This window comes from Ursus americanus, chromosome 4 (genome assembly GCF_024610735.1).
Source record: "Ursus americanus isolate L20-20 chromosome 4, mUrsAme1.1.p, whole genome shotgun sequence".
NCBI classification, from domain to species: domain Eukaryota; kingdom Metazoa; phylum Chordata; class Mammalia; order Carnivora; family Ursidae; genus Ursus; species Ursus americanus.
In genome coordinates, this window is record NC_142130.1 from 11,331,388 (window position 1) to 11,351,055 (window position 19,668).

At 33.0% G+C, this 19,668-nt stretch overlaps 1 protein-coding gene and 1 pseudogene across 9 annotated transcripts in view; one reads left to right on the top strand and one right to left on the bottom strand.

Annotated features, from left to right (window-relative positions):
* Positions 1-16,749, top strand: part of ECT2 (epithelial cell transforming 2) — a 70,690-nt gene extending 53,941 nt beyond the window's left edge. For 5 of the 9 annotated variants that reach the window (XM_045788660.2, XM_087861399.1, XM_087861400.1 and 2 more), the window contains 5 exons: positions 1,077-1,231; positions 10,826-10,933; positions 12,081-12,227; positions 13,696-13,964; positions 15,396-16,749. In XM_045788660.2, the coding sequence (XP_045644616.1) occupies positions 1,077-1,231; positions 10,826-10,933; positions 12,081-12,227; positions 13,696-13,964; positions 15,396-15,459 (743 nt within the window). In that variant the 3' untranslated portion in view covers positions 15,460-16,749. The remainder of the gene's footprint in view (positions 1-1,076; positions 1,232-10,825; positions 10,934-12,080; positions 12,228-13,695; positions 13,965-15,395) is intronic. The other 4 variants (XM_087861401.1, XM_087861402.1, XM_087861404.1 and 1 more) reach the window with 1 other exon arrangement.
* LOC123786401 (phosphatidylinositol N-acetylglucosaminyltransferase subunit P pseudogene) lies at positions 4,894-5,302 on the bottom strand (annotated as a pseudogene).
* Positions 16,750-19,668: the final 2,919 nt, after the last annotated feature.

Consider the following 19,668-nt stretch of genomic DNA (forward strand, 5'->3'; position numbering starts at 1 on the left):
CCCTGAGCCGAAGGCAGACGCTTAACCGCTGTGCCACCCAGGCGCCCCGACAAAGAGCTTTTAAATGGTTATGTCAAGATAGTGCCCTAACCTAGCCTCTTACCACAACAAAGCTTACTTCCTTCAGAATCCAAAAGAAATCACCATTTTATTACCTGTGCTCTGCATCTTACTCCTTCCCTGTTGGCAATGGCTGCATTGCGAGGAATATGTTCAAGATATGACCAGGAAAGAAGTACCTGAATAAGTGTACCCAAAGTAAATATGGTAGAATTAACATGGGTCAAATGTGTGTTAAGAAGAGTTTTTACTCAACCTTCATGGTGTTAGGGAGGGTTCTCTGAAGGCCTGAAATTGCCAAAAGTTCATACCTACCAAAACCAGTATCAACTGTTTAATTGGCAGTGATGTGTGTGCATGGCCATATTTTAGATGTTAGATATAATGTTTTTACAGTGTAAGCTGGCTCCATTACTGATCCTGTCCTGTAATGATGGAAAACTTTGAGTTTATGAGAAACAAAGAAAACTTGAACAGCAAGTTATATTGCTATTTTTATTTGGTTGTCAGATTCTGGATTTATTAAGGGTTACAATAGTGCATTTATTTAAATCATCTCTATATTTTTGGATTTGAATTATAGATTTTAATTATTATTTAAAATAAGTTCTGTTTTATCATTTTGGTCCCAAAACATTTTGTAACAGTTTTGATATTTGGATATTTTATTTCTTTGAACTTGATTTAAGTTATCAAATTAATCTTATAGTACCATTTTAATTTGAAACTTAAATTCTGGAATTCTAAGAAATGATATAATCTAATTCAAAAAAACTGTCTCAGAAAATATTAAATTGCATAGAAAATACTACTTAATATCAGTAAATTATCATTGTTGGTTTCTCACGTGGTACTTACTACTAATGATGATGTTCTTTGTCCGGATAAAACAGAGGGATGGGAAGGGTGAAGAAGAGATATTTTCTTCGGAATTTTGTTGCTCTGAGGAAACTAGAATAAATTTATCATTTTCCAAGGATTAACACTTAATGTTTATACTTATTCTGGAACCCTAGATTGCCATAATGCTTTTGCCTTGCTTGTGAGGCCACCAACAGAGCGGGCAAATGTGCTGCTCAGTTTCCAGATGACATCAGAGGAACTTCCAAAAGAAAACTGGCTAAAGATGCTATGTCGACATGTAGCCAATACCATTTGTAAAGCAGACGCTGTAAGTTCTTAAATGACTATCATAATGAAAGTTTTAACTTCATTGCAGTGCGTTCAGACTAACTCTGTACATTTCTAATGACTCGGTAATTATGGATGTAGGAGAGTTTTAGTTTTATGTGTATTGAGGAAAACTGGTTTAAAAAGTTGTTTTGTAAAAGATTTTTAAAAGTATAGACACATGAGGCATTTTGAGTCCCTAGCTTACAGATAGGTCCTCAAAGCCTAATAGCCCCTGTGCCTTTCTGACTGAGTGAGGCTTTTGGGACTTGTTCTAATGTACCCTGTGGTTTTTATTGGTGTTCTTTGACCTGTCTATTTGTAAAATAGAGGGCATCTTGTTCTATTGTTCTTTTATCTTGTTGAAAGCAATAGGTGAGTTGTAGCAAGTTGTTTTTTGTCAGCCAAGTTGCCAATCCAGTTTTCTCATCCCAACCCCTGAAAATCAGATACCTTTATGAATATATCGTTATCTTATACAGCTTAAAATGCAGATACATGAGAAAATCAGATTACTGAAGTTAAATGATGCACAGAAATCAGAAAGCCTGTAGTAGATCTGGATGAAATCTAGATACCTTACTAGATAATTTGATTTCTTCATTATATATGGGAGAGACATGTGACAGACAGGTATAGACCCCTTCATCTTTGTACAAATGACATAGATAGAGGAGAATGTATTGATAAACGACCCTTTTCAGTAGAGTAGTACTATATCGGAGATTGCCTTGGACATTCCTATTGGAATAACATGTTTATTTTATCATAGTTAAGTCTGACTTTGAAGCTTATTGAGGTATAATTATAGTGGTTTATGGAGTAGGTAATGTTTGATTAAAACCTCCTACCGAAATGTTGAGAACAATTAACAGACCCTTTAAAAAAAAAAAAAAATATATATATACTCTTATATATATATATAGTCTTATATATATATAGTCATATATATATAGTCATATATATGTTTGACTATATATGTATATAGTCATATATATATATACAGTCTTATATATATATATAGTCATATATATGTTTGACTATATATGTATATAGTCATATATATATATATATATATACAGGAGATTTCAATTTCTTTTTTTTCAATAAATGACATGGCAGGGAAAACCAAATAATAAAATCCTGAGATTGGCTAATTTGTGCTAATGGTTATTTATAGATTACTTCATCCAGCATAATTTGTTTTTGTTTTTGTTTTTTTAATTTCTGTGGGCCAACAATATGTTATAAATAAAGGATTGTTCCACAAAAAGGTTCACAGAAGGCTAGTGCATACAACAGTGCTGGCTAGAAAAATGATGGAGACAGCTTTTGTTATAAAGCTTACAAAAGTGCTCATTGGTAGGAGGATTTTTTTTTCATAGCTCTAAGTATGCACATATAAAATGGATCCTTGTAGTATAGTGACTGCCTGTTGTAGAAATTATTCCTACATCTATCATGTCAGACTAGATGGCTTATGCAGTCCTTTCCAAATTTATAACCATAATACTGCAGTGCTGCTAATGGAAAAATTTCCTTAAAATACAATCTATTGAATTACTAGCCACAGAATGGCTAATAATTCTGTAACTAAAATAGGAACAGCTAATGGAAAAATTTCATATGTTAGCCACAAGATGGCAGCAAACGTTTAGCTATGTCCTGATTTACACTTCAACCACAGAATTCTTTCAAGTTGTGAAATTTTGTTACGAGGAAATAATTTTGTAAATTGAGATATTCTCACTAACTTCAGTTGAGCTCTTTCCCATGTTGAAAATATTATACATGTAAATATTAAAAAGCCCTGAGTTGATGTCTTAACCATTTGATAACATTTGCCTGTTGAAGATAAAGTATTTCTAAATACACACACACACACACACACACACACACACACACACACGTGCGCACAATGTAAAAGATAAAAATTTCTCGATTCTTTCAATCAGTAGTTTTTGTCCTTCTATTACACATTTTGGGTTCCCTAAACAATTGGAACTTACTTAATGAAGAGTAAAAGAAATACAACTGTTTTGTTCTATACTGTTTCATTCTTCATGCCCATTTATAAATGACTTAAGAATTTTTGAGCTGAAATAAAACCTGATCTAATTTCATTAGATTACATGTAAAATCATGTAAAATTAAGGCCAAGAACATAAAGCTCACATTAGAATCAATGTATTCTGATTCTTGGTTAAACCTTTTTGTATAGCTTTTCTCCCCATGAAAAAGGTGTCCCATATTCTGTTAATTTAGAATATAAAGATTAGAATTTTAATCTTTTGAGAGTTTTATCTCTGAGAATACTTAGGTTTGTATTTTTGGTCTCTTGGCAACATGTAACTTTAAATGCATGGTCCATACTCTTAAGGTTCATATATTGCCTGAGGTCAGATGGTAGCTTTCTGAAGCTATTGCAGATTTCTAATCTCCACTCTCAAAACTATAATTTATTTACAAGTGGATTTAAGCAATGTTATTCTTTTACTCCTCCTATTTTGAATTGTTTAGAGGAAGTAACTTGATAATTAAATGCCCAGTGCTACAGTTCAGTTCTTTTACTACTAATTCTTCATATTTCTTTTAAAAAATCAAGTTTTTATATGTTAGTCAAATCACTACTGGCTACTTTTGAGTAGCAATATTTATTCTTAGAAATTCTAGTTACAAGTTTAAGAACTAAGTACATGAAGAATAGACTGAAAGTAGAACATATATGAGAAGAGTTTTTGCTTCTGAGCTGATGATATTTATAATGGAGTTAATATGATTTGTACTTACAATTATTCTGCTGGTTATTAGCCATACATAATAGTTGTTAATATAAATATCTGTTATTGGTACTACTTTAATTTGGCCAAAACAGAAGCTCTGAGCTATAAATATGACTATAGAGCTTGAGAAAATCACTGAGGCACAAGCTAAGGGGGGGGGTGGGTACACCATGATACTAGTTATTTTTTCTTTAGCATCTGTGTTTGAGGACTAGTGGGAAAGGAGAGTTTAGGGAAAAAAGGGTCTGATAACTCACGTGTGTAGGCTCATTAGCTTTAGATGTAAGAAACGCTGGAAAACTTCTTTTGAATTAACACCCATGAATAAATCTGTAGATGAGATTCAGTTTCTCCTGAAATTAATATTATGTCTCTCAGTGGGAGAAATTGATTACTACTTTCTTATCTTAAATTCTGCAGATCTGTCTTTAGAACTAGTCTTAGGTACATGTGGATTTGGGTCTTACTGAAGAACTCTTTCCCTTTCTAGCCTTTAATCTTGAGATATGTTGAGTAAATCATGAAATGTTTTTAGAATTATATTACTATGTTATTAAAAATGAGTTTTAGTTCTGGTATAAATTTTATTTTTATTTTATTTTGGAAATTTAGAGGAATAGAGTAAGGGTTTTTTTGGAGGGACTTCTTGCTTTTACTGATCCTTACTTTTTAAAAAGTCTGGTATATGGTAATGCAGTATTTTATTTACTCTGTCTACTAATAACTAATATTCGAGAACATTTATAATATTGGAACTTAATCTAAGACAAATTCAACTTTTTTTTAACATTTCAGTATTGGTATTATAAAAGATAGAATAATTGTGGTCAAAATTATTTCATCAAAAACTTTAAATGCTTGGTGTTAGTCTTCATACAATTTACTTTTTGACATAAAGCTTTTTGACCGCAAGAAAGAACATTTAGTTTACTTCACTAATAGGAATATCTCTTAAGGTTGGGCTGGTGTCTTCATGGTATTTCTTCTGTTGTTGATTTTTAGCATAGTTGTCTGTGATGGTATAAATGGAGTTGAGTACATAACCGATTACTGTAGTAATGAGGAGGTAGACGGGCAGGGCAATTGCCCAGTATTTTTGAGGCCAATAGGTTAAGCCAAAGGAGTTTAGCCAAGATTCAGGAATAAAAGCCCACACAAGATATAGTGGGAAGCCAAATTGAAAGCTTAAGAAAAGAACAAAGCCATAACTCACTCTTTCTGGTGATGATGATGGTGAATTTCCCACCATTTCCCTGTGGCTTCAGATAGTCTCAGTGTCCAGTCCCCTGCCGAAGTGCCTATCTGGGAAGCCTCAGCGAGGGGGAGGGAGGAAAAACCTGCGGAAAGACCAGGTCATGACAATACCCCCACAATAAGATTATTCAATATTTGAAAGAGAGAATGGGAATTGTTGATAAGACAAGAAGACTAATAGAAAAAACCTTGGAATAATGAAGATAAGTTTCTCCTAGTTCACATTTTTGTCTGTGATTTTCCCTATTTGCCCTCCTCTGTGTAGAGAACTAAAGGAAGTACTTTTTACATCTTAGCAAACAGTTATATTGTCTTCTCAGCCACTAGAAATACCTAGATGCTTACTCTTTCAGTCATTCTGAACCCAGAACTTCTAGAAATGTAAAAAACCTCATATCTATCTACCCTAACCAAATTAGAAGTAATTTATTTGTTCATTGAGAGAAAACAGGAAACCATCTGCTCTCTTTTCAGTTTATAGGTTGTTATTATATGCTTAATAATAGTTAAGATAGCAATAGGAAAGACTGAGAATCTCTTTTCTTTATTAGCAACTGCTTAGGGATTTAGTTTTATATTCATGTTATGAGTTTTACTCTCTAATTTAAATTGAAAAATAATATTTGCACATAAGAAAAAATCAAATAGAGAAAAATATACTCCAGTAAAATATATGCATCTGTCCCACTAGTCTTTTTTTCAGCAGTGCAACTTTTGGTACTTTTGTCTATCTTTCCAGAAAAAAAAGAGTGTAGACACATGGATTTCTGGTTACATGTATTCCTAGGTAATTTTCTCTCTATAATTCTGTTCATAAATGAGATATTTTAGCTAAGTTGTTTTCTAGTTGTTTTGTATGTAGGTTAATCTTTGATATATATGTTAGTTTTGTAACCAGTCACTTTTATTAAATTAATTCTCTTATAGCTTCTAATTGTGTCCCACCTAATTCTATTGGATCTTTCAGTGTTTAATTTTTTTTAAAGATTCATTTATTTATTTATTTGAGAGAGAGAGAGTGTGCGCATGAGCAGGAAGGGCAGACGGAGAGGGAGAGAAAATCTCAAGTAGATTCCATGCTGAGCGCAGAGCCCAGCGCGGGGCTCAGTCTCACAACCATGAGATCACGACCTGAGCCGAAACTTAGAGTCCGACACTTGGCTGATTGCACCACCCAGGCACCCCTTCAGTGTTTAATTTTTTAAAAATGTCTTGGGTTGATCAATTTAGAGTAAGCACTGATGAATTACTTTGTATTTTGAAAACAAAACGTCATGAAGGAAAAGATATTTGTGTCAAAACATCCTTATCTAGGAACCTGAAAAACTTCTGTCAAATAGGTTTTTAATATGTATTTGTTGATTGAATGAAAGCCAATATGAAATGAAATCAAATGAAACTAAAATTTAAAATGAAATGAAATGAGAACAAAATCAATTCATAAAACTGAAGTTACAGCTGCGCTTAGTTTATGGTGTCATATGTATAGCAATGTAGGAAACGTGATCCCTCTATTATAAGATGTAGGAAATCTTAATGCAGAACCTTGCAGGTGTATGTGAATGGGGATGAGGGAGACTCAGGGATAAGCAGAGCTTGAATCACAGTCCTGACGGCTTTGTTTCTCATGGATTGTCGAGATGTTAACTATTCAGTTATTTTGCAAATAATTGTCTAGATAATTAACAAGAACCAACTGAAAATATTAGAATGTGTAACAGCTTAATTTAGCCAAATAAAAACATAAATACATATTAAGACTTTTTCTTTTTCTTTTTTTTCTTTTTTAAAGATTTTATTTATTTATTCGACAGAGATAGAGACAGCCAGCGAGAGAGGGAACACAAGCAGGGGGAGTGGGAGAGGAAGAAGCAGGCTCATAGCGGAGGAGCCTGATGTGGGGCTCGATCCCATAACGCCGGGATCACGCCCTGAGGCGAAGGCAGACGCTTAACCGCTGTGCCACCCAGGCGCCCCTTCTTTTTTTTTTTTTAAGACTTTTTTATTTTAGTGAGAGACCCTGGTGGTTGGGGGGGGGGAGCACGAGCAGAGGAGGAGAGAGTCCTAAGCAGACTCCCCGCTGAGCATGGAGCCCAACACAGGGCTCGATTTCATGACCCTGAGATTGCGACCTGAGCCAAAACCAAGAGTTTCAGGCTTAACCAACTGTGCCATCCAGGTGCCCCTCAATAGTTTTTCTCTATGCTGGCAGTAACCAACTAGAAAGTATAGGAAAGGAAGACCCCTTGTTCCAATAAAACTTTGTGTAAATGTAGGAAATTTTAGTATAAATCTAGGAATAGCCTTGTAAGAAATAAATGAAAGTTTTCTATTTTAAGAAAACTATGTAATACTTCACAGAGAAATCTATGATGTTCCTGGATGAGAATGCTGACTAGCATAAAGATGTCAATTCATTGTAGTTCTTATAAAATCCTACAGGAAATTTCTGGATTTTGACAGAATGATTCCAAAGATAATTTTTAAAGAAAAAACAACAATAAAAAAGTAAAGAACAGTACTTCTTTTATGAGATATTACATTGTATTTTTAAAGTTACAATGATCAGAAGACTACTGCACAGTGAAAAGGATAAATGTCCTTGAAATAAGACTTTATTGTATGATAAATGTTGTACTTTAACAGTTTAATAAGATTGTTAACATAATGGTGCTACGATAGTTGGTTAAATAAGCAGGGAGAGTTAGATGTATATTCTAACCTTATATCCACACAAGTTTATAGGTAGATTCACGAGGTTAAAAGTGAAACCATTTCAAAAATCTGTAAGAAAATATAGGTGTAGGTGGTGAATGTTGAATTTGGTTGGGTTTTTTTTTTTTTTTTGATGTTGAATTTTAGACATTCTCTAAATATTCTGGATATTAATCCCTTTTCAGATATATCAGATATATGATTTATATTTTCTCCCATTCTGTGGATTGCCATCTACTTTATTGATAGTGTCTTTTGCACAACATTTACCAATTTTTATGAAATAAAATTTTTCTGTTTTTCTTTTGTTGCCTCTGCTTGTGGTGTTTTATCCAAGATAGCACTGTTAAACCTAGTGTCTTGAAGCTTTTGACATGTTTTCTTTGTTTTCTAAGAGTTTTATAGTTTTAGCTCTTATATTTAGATCTTTCATCCATTTTGAGTTAAGTTTTGTGTGTGGTGTAAGGTAAGGATCCAACTTTATTCTTTTGCCTGTGGATATCTAGTTTTCCCAGCAGCATTTGTTGAAAAGACTGTCCTTTTCCTATTGAATAGTCTTGATGCCCTTGTCAAATCATTTGACCATATTCTATGAGGGTTTATTTCTGGGCTCTCTATTCTGTTTTATTCCGTTCTATTCTATATCTTATGCCAGTACTTTGATTATGGTAGTAGCTGGTTTTTTTTTTTTTTAAAGATTCATTTACATTAGAGAGAGAGAGTCGGGGGAGGGGAAAGGGCAGAGGGAGAGTGGAGAGAGAGAGACTTTTCAGCAGACTCCCCGCTGAGGGAGGAGCCCGACTGGGGCTTAACCCCATGACCCCAAGATCATGACCTGAGCTGAAATCAAGAGTCAGATCCTCAACCAACTGAGCCACCAGGTGCCCCTTAGTAGTAGGTTTTTAAACTAAGGAGTTTGAGACTTCCAACTTTATACTTTTTTTCCAGGATTGTCTTGGCTATTTGGGGTCCCTTGTGATTCCATATGAATTTTGGAATGAATTTTTTTTCTTTGCAAAAAAGTCACTGGGATTTGGATACGGATTTCATTGAATCTATAGATTGCTTTGGGTGTAGTATTGACATGTTAATATTAAATCTTCAAATTCATGAACACAGGATTTTTTTCCACTTATTTATGTATTTTTTAATTCCTTTCAGCAACATTTTGTAGTTTACAGCGTATGTCTTTGATCTCTTTAAGTTTATTCCTAAGTATTTTTTTGATGTTATGATATTTATTTCTTAACGAGAAGAAAGCAGAGGCACTTTGTGTTAAAAAATAAATGATAAAATTAATTTTCATGTAATCAGAAGAGACTTATCACCTGTTCATTAATAGTAATTCCTTTGAGTATCTAATGATATGGAAAAAAGCTGTAATACACAGCTAATTGAAAAATATAAGATATAAAACTGAATAGAACCACTCCAATTTTGTTAAAATAAAACATTTATGCATATAAAAATATATGTAGGAAGTATGTTTAAATGTAAATAGCAAATGGTCAGGACACTTGTGGGTAATTTTATTTTATTTTTAAATTTTTCTGTCAAATTTTCTATAATGGAAGTAATTTTTTTTTTTGACTCAGGAGAAAAATGATAACATTTTAAAAAGTTACTGATGATTACAAGTATTATTTCCTGTTTGGGGTTAAATAAGTGACTGAGTCTTTTAGCAAATGGAGAGAGAGGGTCTGAAGCAGGCAGGGCGGATTTGCTTGTTTTAAGAAGCTTTGGCAAAACCAAGCCTGTCTATATGGATGTCAGTGGTAAACAGCCAAAGCAAGCATTTATAATTGTAGAATATAATATTTAAGACTATTTGTTTGCAAAGGGGTTTAACATTTTATTTCAAAGGACTACTGTGCATTATCATGTTTCATGATTCCTGTGGGTTAAGTGTACACATATTTTCTACATTTTGCATATGAGAACATTTTCAGAAAAACCAATATTCACAAGGTTGTATAAAATTCTGTCTAGCCACAGAATGACAGTGGTGGAGGATAGTCTTAACAGTGCTAGACCAGTGGGGGAACTTACTGATTCATGGCCTAGATCTATAAGTTTTAAGTGCAAATTGGTTATAGGAGTGTGCAAAAACATTTTGTCTCACCTGCTTTTTTTGAAAAGCCCAGATGTAATTTGAGCAAGTGATATTTTGGATTACTTGGAGATTATTTGTCTCATTTAAGGTTAATTTTGATTAGCGGTTCTTGGCCTGTATGAAGTCTTTGACTCCTTTTAGAATGTAGCATAAACTATGAGCCTACGCCTCCAAAACCTGTCCTGTGCATTTATGCACACACAGGGTTCTGCACATGATTTCGGGGAGGTTGCATTCCCCTTATTTCTACCCATTGCGACTCCTAGGAGCTCTTGATAACAAGTTCAGAACCTCCAGTTTAGAATCCATCTAGATGTTGGTTGAGGAAGAAAGGAAAAAGTCTAAGTTTTAATTTGAGATTATCTCAAGGACATTGCTTTTTGATGTTGGTTTTATAGCAGACTTTATACTCAAGCATTATGTCCACTAAGTTTCTAACTTGTTGGTTTTAACATTGTTAAAAAGATTTTATATTGAGTTCTTCTTTCAGTTGCTTTGGTGTCCATAGTCCTTGCAGTGAATTTTTCATTTAGTGAATGCTACTTTTTTACTGTCCTTAAATTAGTACATTTCAGAGTTGAAATTATGTTAAGCATATAAAAAACCTGAGTAGCTTCATTTGTATATACTCCCGTGTGCTTAGAACTTTGATTTTAGAAACAGTTGTGTATTTTTATTTTGTTTTACTTATTTATTTCAAAATAATAAAAAAGTGGTATTTTTTCAACAGGAGAATCTTATTTACAGTGCTGATCCAGAATCCTTTGAAGTAAATACTAAAGATATGGACAGTACATTGAGTAGAGCATCTAGAGCAATAAAAAAGACCTCAAAAAAGGTGAGTCTTAGTGAGTTTATTATTTAATGTATCTCCAAAATGTATTTTCAGAGTATATTAAAATAATAATGCCATAAACACCAGCATAAGGATAGTCTAGCAGAGCTGTTTTCTTGGTTCTAGGAAATGGCCCATAGAGATTATAGTTTTAGTTCAGCAAATTCTTTTGCACGGTAGTTATGACAACTTGTTATCCCTCCCATTCTTGTTATAGTGATGCTTCTGTGCCCCATGCTTCACTAGAAATGTACTGGTGGTGGTTTAGGTGTAGATACATGTACATTCATCTTAAATATTGCCTTAGATTTTTTTCAGCAAAGGGCACTGACAGAATTGGGAGACCTGGGATCTATTCCTGACCATAAGTATATTTCAGTCTCCTAATGATGAAGATCGCTTCCCTTCTTACCTTATCAGAGTTGAGGACTATGTAGGAATGTTAGTAATGGGGCTATTTTTTTGTTTCTTTATTTAATGTGGGCTTCATGTTAGACATGGAGCCTAACATGGGGCTTGATTTCACGACTCTGAGATTAAGACCTGGGGCAAAATCAAGAGTCAGATGCTTAACTGACTAAGCCATTCAGGCACCCCATGTAATGGGGTTTTTTAAAAAATAGAACTAGAATTTTTATTTTGAGCAAAATTTGCAACCATCATCTGCTAGACTTACAATTTTTTGTTGTTGTTTTCTTTGCTTTTGAGGGGAGGCCTTCTGCTTTATTTAACCATCTTTGTATCTCCCAGAATTTAGTATGTATGATGTATACTAGAGAAACACATTGAATAATGATTCAAATGAGCTCTTTCACTTTTTTAATAAATAAATTGAGGTTCAAGTGGCCTTGGATTACAGATTTCACAACTACATTGTAGCAGAATCCGATAAAAACCCAGGTTTCTAATCTCCCAGGCCAGGTTTTTTCCTCCTGCTTTCTTTCTCCCTTTGGGCTATAGTGCTTTACGAATGCAGGATGGAATAGTCTACAGTGTACTACTTCATCTGCTTACTGTTTTGTCCAGAGAATTCTAAGTCTTCATCTACTGTTTGTAGAAAATTTTCACATATATTTGGCATTGTTTATGTTCTTATTAGTTGTATTAGATTTATCTATGTTTAATTAATTGTAACTCTTTTTAACTCTAGGTTACAAGAGCATTCTCTTTCTCAAAAACTCCAAAAAGAGCTCTGCGAAGGGCCCTTATGACATCTCAAAGCTCAGTGGAGGGAAGAAGTCCTTCCAGCAATGACAAGCATGTAATGAGTCGTCTGTCTAGCACATCATCATTAGCAGTAAGTGACTTTGATCTAATGGGCTAAATGACTTACATTTATGGAGTTGGTATGAAATTTGTTAACTTTTTGAAGATGGAAGTCTTAATAACTCTCCTTTTTTTTTTAATCTCTAAACTTCTAGCCTCTTTATTGGGTAAAGGTATCTGAGAAAAACTTCACTTAATGAACTAGAAACATACTTAGTGTATAGTTGGTATGAAATTTTATTGGGATTGAGATATATTCAAAAATCTAAGAAAAGAAACATGTTTCATTTAGGCCTGTCACTTTAACTAATGTAAATAATGGTGGTTCTGTTTCTGGAGATTGGCTCCAATAATATAGCCTTGATTGAGAGTTTTTTTTGTCTTTTTTTTTTTAACTATTTCTGTGATGAGTAGAATATAACATCTGAAGCTGAAGTATGATATGGATTCTAAATTCATATGTACATATTTTTAAATGTTTCCTGAATAATTCAAATTCCTAATGATGTCAGAATTATTAGATAATTAATATTAGGAACATTTCTAACATTTATTACTGTCCCTAAGTATGTGAGTGATGTATCTGTTCTTTGTAGTTATTATTTATCTAACCTACTAAGGTTAAGAAAAGCAAGTGACTGTTACTTAGTTGTGTGTCCTTCAGCAAGTTTCTTATTCACTTATCCTCATTTTTGCAGCTGAGGAAAAAAGAGGTTAATAGTACTTAAACATATAGTGTTACTATAAGGACTAAACACACACACACACACACACACACACACGTGCGCGCGCAATGTGATTATCTAATGAGAGGCAGTTTGAATAGTGGTTAAGAGCGTGAACTCTGGAACTCACGTGTTGAAATCCTGGCTCTCTTATTTGCTAGCTGTATGACTTTTGGCAAGTTATTAAAGGTCTCTCTGTTTCAATTTAACTATCAGTAAGATGAATTTAAAGTAGTAGTTGTAAGGATTAAATCAGTTAATACATGCGAAGGGCTTTGAACAGCTCCTGGCACATAGTGAGTGGCCTAGTGTTTTATAAGTGGTTACCTTTTATTTTATAAAATTTGTAGATAAGGTACTTAATACTCAATAACTCTTACTTTTAAAAGCCAGTTGAGTCTAAGTCTTAACTCAGAGACTTACAGTTGAATCGATGAATATGTTTATACAAATTTTGGAGGAAGTTCCAATGGGAGGGAAGTTGTGCTTGATAATATAAATATATGCAAAGAAATTTGATAAATGAAAATGAATTAAAATGGACAAAATACAATTAGGCCAAAGTACTGTCCCTTCTTTATTTCCTGCATCTATATGACTATGTAACTATTATAAGCATTGCTTTTCAAATGAATGTAATTGGATTTTACAGAAAATTTTTAGAAAATTATGATGGTTTTGTCACTTTCATGTAGATAATATAAATAAGAATTACCTAAAATAACTTTAAGACATTGATGTCCTCTTCTCAATTGCTTATTTCTGTTCTAACAGATTGTCCATTCTGTTTCCACAAGCAATATAATTGGATTTACTAAGCGTGTTTATGTACAGCGCTCAAACGCTACTGGTGGGCGCTCTCAAAACTCCTGGTTTCGATCTATACGTCATTCTGCCTCACGAGCTAGTTTTTCAGAGATACTAGAAGGAACTATTGATTTTTCAAATTTCAAAAAAAGTCCTATCCAAGTCATCTTTGACATTTGTGAAGAATTAGGAGATATGCCAACCAGTAATGGAAACAAGCCTCGTGAAAGTTTAATGTGAGCTTATTAGCTATTTGAAATTTGTATTTGTGAAAAAAGAAAGTATTCTTTCTTCCCTGAATCATTATTAGGTGGGTGGGGACTTTTGAATTCACAACTTCATTACTGCTTTGAATTCACAACAGTTTAGGCTTAATAGAGTTTCCTTGTGTGTTGACACATAAAAACATTTTTTGCTTGGTAATTTACTCTTAAGTCCAGAACAAATCAATCCCATTAGAAATTTTCGTGTTTATGAAAATGATCATTTTAAAGAATAGTAATTATTTTGATGTAAAGTAGATTTTTATTCCAAATCTGATTCTTAATCTTAAGATTTATGGCATTTATACAGAATTTATGCTTTTTAATATGGCAAACCATAAACGTTTCACTTGAAGAAAATGTAAGCTTTTATACTATCTACTTAAATCATCTTTGTGATCACCTGAATGGTAATACTTTACCAAGCTAACTCTTTAAATGCTACATTTTCCCACCTTGTTGAGTTACTATATTTTACTACCATTTTGATTTACACCTACTCTTCAATTTTTGGTGTTTTTTGTGCATGTTTCTTTGTTGTTATTGAAAACTCTGATATTTTAACCTCTGAAACAATAAATTTAGATAGCTTGGTAACTTAAAAATCTCTATTAGAAGTGCTGCTATTTTGCTCAGTTTTTTATGGAGCAAAATTACACACATAAACCTATGTATGGATTGCACACATAATACAAAAACTCTCTAGGAATATATGACCTTTAATTTTAGAGAATTATTTTTCATGAAGTAATTTCACCCCTCTTAATTTTGCTTTATGATTAAGAAGAAACCACTAGGGTTTGTCTTTTTACCTCAGAAATTTACTAATTGATAATTTTTTTAAAGAACCTGAAGCAATCTTTAATATCACACAGAAATACCCTACTAGCACTAAACCAGTTGAGTTAATATGTAGTTAATTATTCTGTCCATTTGTTTTTTTGTTTGTTTTCAGAACACTAAAATAGTTTTTTTTTATTTTAATGTTTTTTTATTATATTATGTTAGTCACCATACAGTACATCCCTGGTTTCCGATGTAAGGCTCGATGATTCATTAGTTGCGTATAACACCCAGTGCACCATGCAATATGTGCCCTCCTTACTACCCATCACCGGCCTATCCCATTCCCCCACCCCCTCCCCTCTGAAGCCCTCAGTTTGTTTCTCAGAGTCCATAGTCTCTCATGCTTCATTCCCCCTTCTGATCACCCCCCTTTCTTTCTTAATTATGTTCCTGTCCCCTCTCCCTAATTTAAATTCTTTTATTTATTAAAATTTAGAATTTTCAGATGTTTTAAAATTGTTGTGTTAATTTGTAAAATAATATGCATGATGCTAAACTATGTTATACTCTTTTAAAAGAAAAAATTTAAATATAAAAATATTTGTCTTGTCTTTACAGGGTATCCCATCTCCCTCCCTTGTCAGCCTGCCTTCCTTCTTTGAAAGAAGAAGTCATACTTTAAGCAGATCTACAACTCATTTGATATGAAGCTTAAAAAAATCTTAATTTATAGCAACTTATAAACACTTCATACTCAAGTAAGAAACTGACTTAAATGGTACTTGTCATTAGCACTTGCTGAAAGCTGGAAAGAATATAAGTAACACTAAAACTATATCATTTGATTTTCTTCTTTAAAGAGCAAGGTTAACCTCTTACATATTTTGAGTTAATTCATGTAAAAAATTATATTGATTTTGATGTAATTTTTCTCTTTACTCGAATCCTTCATTTGAAGACCAGTAATTTAAGTTATTCATATTAGTAGCTTTGCAACTTGATAATAGTAAATGAATTTTATTGGTGGATGCCAAATACTGCTGTGAATCTCTCTGTATAGTGTCCATGAATGAATTTTTGGAAATATCTATTTGTGTATCTCAATTTGTGAAGAAATTAAGTGACAGCACAGAACTTCCTAGATAAAGCACATGCTCAGATGTCTGGTTGATAGCGGGGCTTGTTGCACATGTGCTGTTTGAAGTAGTTATTTAACTGCTCCTGTTTCAGTTTATTTTATTCAGTTCAGTTTTCAAGATCTGGAGTGTGGACTTTAAAAGATTTGCCCTTATTAACAAGAATAATAGTTAAAGGAGATGGTTTCAAAGTATTTTTGCAAATTGAGATAAGAACAAAAAGATTAAAAAATAATGTATATTTTGACAAACATGGTATTGGTGTATACTTGTAACTTTTTCAGGGACCATATATTTTGGGTGATTTTAGCCACTAGCAAATCTTCATTTAGTTTGATAGTGTGAGGAATTTTATTTTGAAGGGTAAGACCATGGGGAAATTGTGGTATAGACTGTTACACTCTTCATAAAATGATTCTAAAATTGGCATCAGTTTTACTAATCTGCTGTAAAATACATAGGTATGTGTACGGTCTACCTTTTATTTTGGTCCCATAATTAAATGTAAAATCAAAATACATTTATTTGCTGTTGTAAAATATCTTTCAAACCCTGATGTTAATTTTCACAATAGGTTTTTTTATAGTCAGTGATACAAAATAATCAAGTTCCTATGAATAAATGCATTTTTATTTCCTATCTGTGTAGGGAGTACTGCAAATGTTTAATTGTCATTTAACAATTTTCAGTCATCTGCTTTAATAGTTAAACTGACTGTATAGATTTTTTCTATGCCACATATTTGCCATTTTTAAATAGTAAATCACTCTTTATTGATATATTTTTAAAAGCAGTTGTATTAGTAAGAACTTTGTAAATAAATACTTAAAACTCAAGTATATTTTGTTTCATGTTTTTTCTTGTTTTTTAAAGATTTATTTATTTTAGGGAGAGAGAGAGACAGCAGGGAGAGGGGCAGAGGGAGAATGAGAATCTCAAGCAGACTCCCTGCTGAGCATGGAGCCCAGTGCAGGGCTCCATCCCATGACCCTGAGATCATGACCTGACCTGAAATTAAGAGTTGGATGCGCTACCAGCTGAGCCATGTAGGCGCCCCTGTTTCATGTTTTAAACAATTCCTTTACACAAATTTTCATAAGTCAGTATGAATGCTTGCGTCAGCTTCTCTCGTATATTTGCTTGTGTATTTATTTGCTTATTCCTTTCTCCATTAATATTTTTTAAGCATTATGTATACTGAGCTATATGTAGGACAATAATTTTTTTAAATTTTATTTATTTATTTGAGAGAGTGAGAAAGAGCGAGCATGAGTGGGGGGGGGGGTTGGGGAGGGCAGAGGGAGAAGGAGAAACAGACTCCCTGCTGAGCGTGGAGCCTGACAGGGGGCTTGATCCCAGGACCCTGAGATCATGACCTGAGCTGAAGTCAGATGCTTAATGGACTGAGTCACCCAGGCGCTCTAGGACAGCAGCTTTTAATTTGGAATCTGTTTTGCAGAATGGAGGTAGTGAATCCTATGATAGTTTATATAAAATTTCGTGTTTAATGCATGTATGCATTTTGCTGGCAGAAATTACACAGCTTTATTAGAGATGGAGCTTTGATTCCCTCCAAAAGTATGGTGTTTCCAGGGAGAGGAAATGACCTGAGATAAGGCATGAAGTTGGAAATGTATTGGATGAACACTGGCAAAATATTAGCAGGTAGTTAATTTTAACTTTAAAGGGAATGCCTCTAGTTTTTCTCAGTAATGATACCTGCTCTAGGATCTAGTATTTTTGGTATATCCCCATTACAAATTAAAAACTATTTATATTCTTTATCTGTTAAGATGCTTTATCATGTGTGGATATTACATAAAATAAACCTTTTCTCTATTGAGAAAATGTTTTATTCATTGATCTTTAATCTGTTGCATTATATTATATTTTGTAATGTTAACCCTTTCTTGTATTTGTGGGTTATACCATATAATTCATACATGATGTATTCAATATAGAACCATATCAATAAAGAATCACATTTCTGAAAGAGACATAAGAAAATGTTTAACTCCATAGCAAATCTGAAAATGTGGAAGACCTAGGCAAAGAATAGGCAAAATTGACTCAAGAGGAAGTAGAGAATTCTAATGGCCCAATAAATAGCACAAGTTAGAAAGGTAAATGTGCACTGTTAAAAATGATGCAAATTCCAAATGATTTTAAAGCTGAGTTCCAGCATTTAAAGACTATTTAATGTATAGTAATAGTCCTACTTTGTAGAATGAAAAAAGATTGGCAGCTATCCAGTTCGTTTCATGAAGTTAACATAAGCTTTATATCCATACATTTTAAAAGGATAATGTAAGAAAGAAAAATACTGATTAATTTCGACTATGAATATAGAAGCAATCATTCTAAATAAATGATGAACAATTAAGTCTAGAAGTACAATTAAAATACAGTCTAACCAAATATATGACCATTGGACTGACTAATAAACATAGTAGGTCTAAATTGACATAATGATCATGGTGAATGGAACATACTTTCCTTGACTGAAAGAAGAGTCAGTCATGTGCCACAGAGCATGATTACAGGATAATGGTGCATTACATTAATTTGAAGTCTGAATATGTTCTCATCTATTACTTCAGGCTTCTTAGACTCAAATAGTTTGATTCAAGTTTATTTCTCAATTCTGCACCATTATGGAGCCAAAATGGGAATCAGGTTCCCAGATGGATCCAATATTAATGCTAAAGAGTCTTTGGAATTGTTTCAGGGATTTTACTGCATCAAAGAGGGTTCTTTCAAGAATGCAAGTGTGGTTCAATATTTGGAAGTTTATGAATATGACTTATTGATAATTTTTAGGAGAAAGAACATGATTTATCAATAAGGTTCTATAAGGTCATTTAATAAAACTCAGCCACTGTTCTAAATAAATAAAATTCCAAATAAGGACTTTTGGGCAACATGACTAAATATAGTCAGAGTGGGTGTCCTAACAGAAATATCAAATATTTATGAAATACAATTTAAAAATAATTTTAGTTTATAACTGAGGTTAAAGAAAAATATAGAAATTGCCAGGTGTGGGAAATTGATACAAATCCAAGCCAATCAAAATACAAGTTTTGTGTGTGTGCATAGGGGTGTAACATGACAAATTGTTTCCAGAATGTATATGGATATACAAAGGGTTAAGAATGACCTATCAGTTGAAGAAGAGAACTTGGTCTATCAGAAACAAGGTTTATTATAAAACTGTAGTATCAGGACAGTGAGATATTGAAAGCTTTGGTGCACTAAACACACATAAATTAGTGGATCATAATTGAAAACCAATAAACAGACAAAAGTGGCACTTTAAAGCAGTGAAGACAGTCTATTCAATAAATGGTGCTGAGAAAAATAGGTATCTTTTTCTTTAAAAAGAAAAATCTAATCTCCTTTTCACACTCGATACAAAATGAATTCCAGGGGAATTAGAGATGTGAATATGAAAGGTAACACTATGAAGATTTTACTAGATAATACAGGAAAGTATCTTAATCTGTCCAGGGTTGGAAAATATTGCTTAAATGTGTCACTATGTTTAAGATAGTTATAGTGGGAAAGATTGATAAAGCTGCATCAAAATTAAGAACATCTAGTCATGAAAATACATTATTAAGAGCAAAAGTCACAGAATAAATGTTCACAATAAATATAACTGATGGACACATCCAGAATTGTATTATAAAGAACTGAAAAATTATAAAGGATTAAAAAGCCAAAAAAAATTAGACCTCCATGTAGAAAAATAA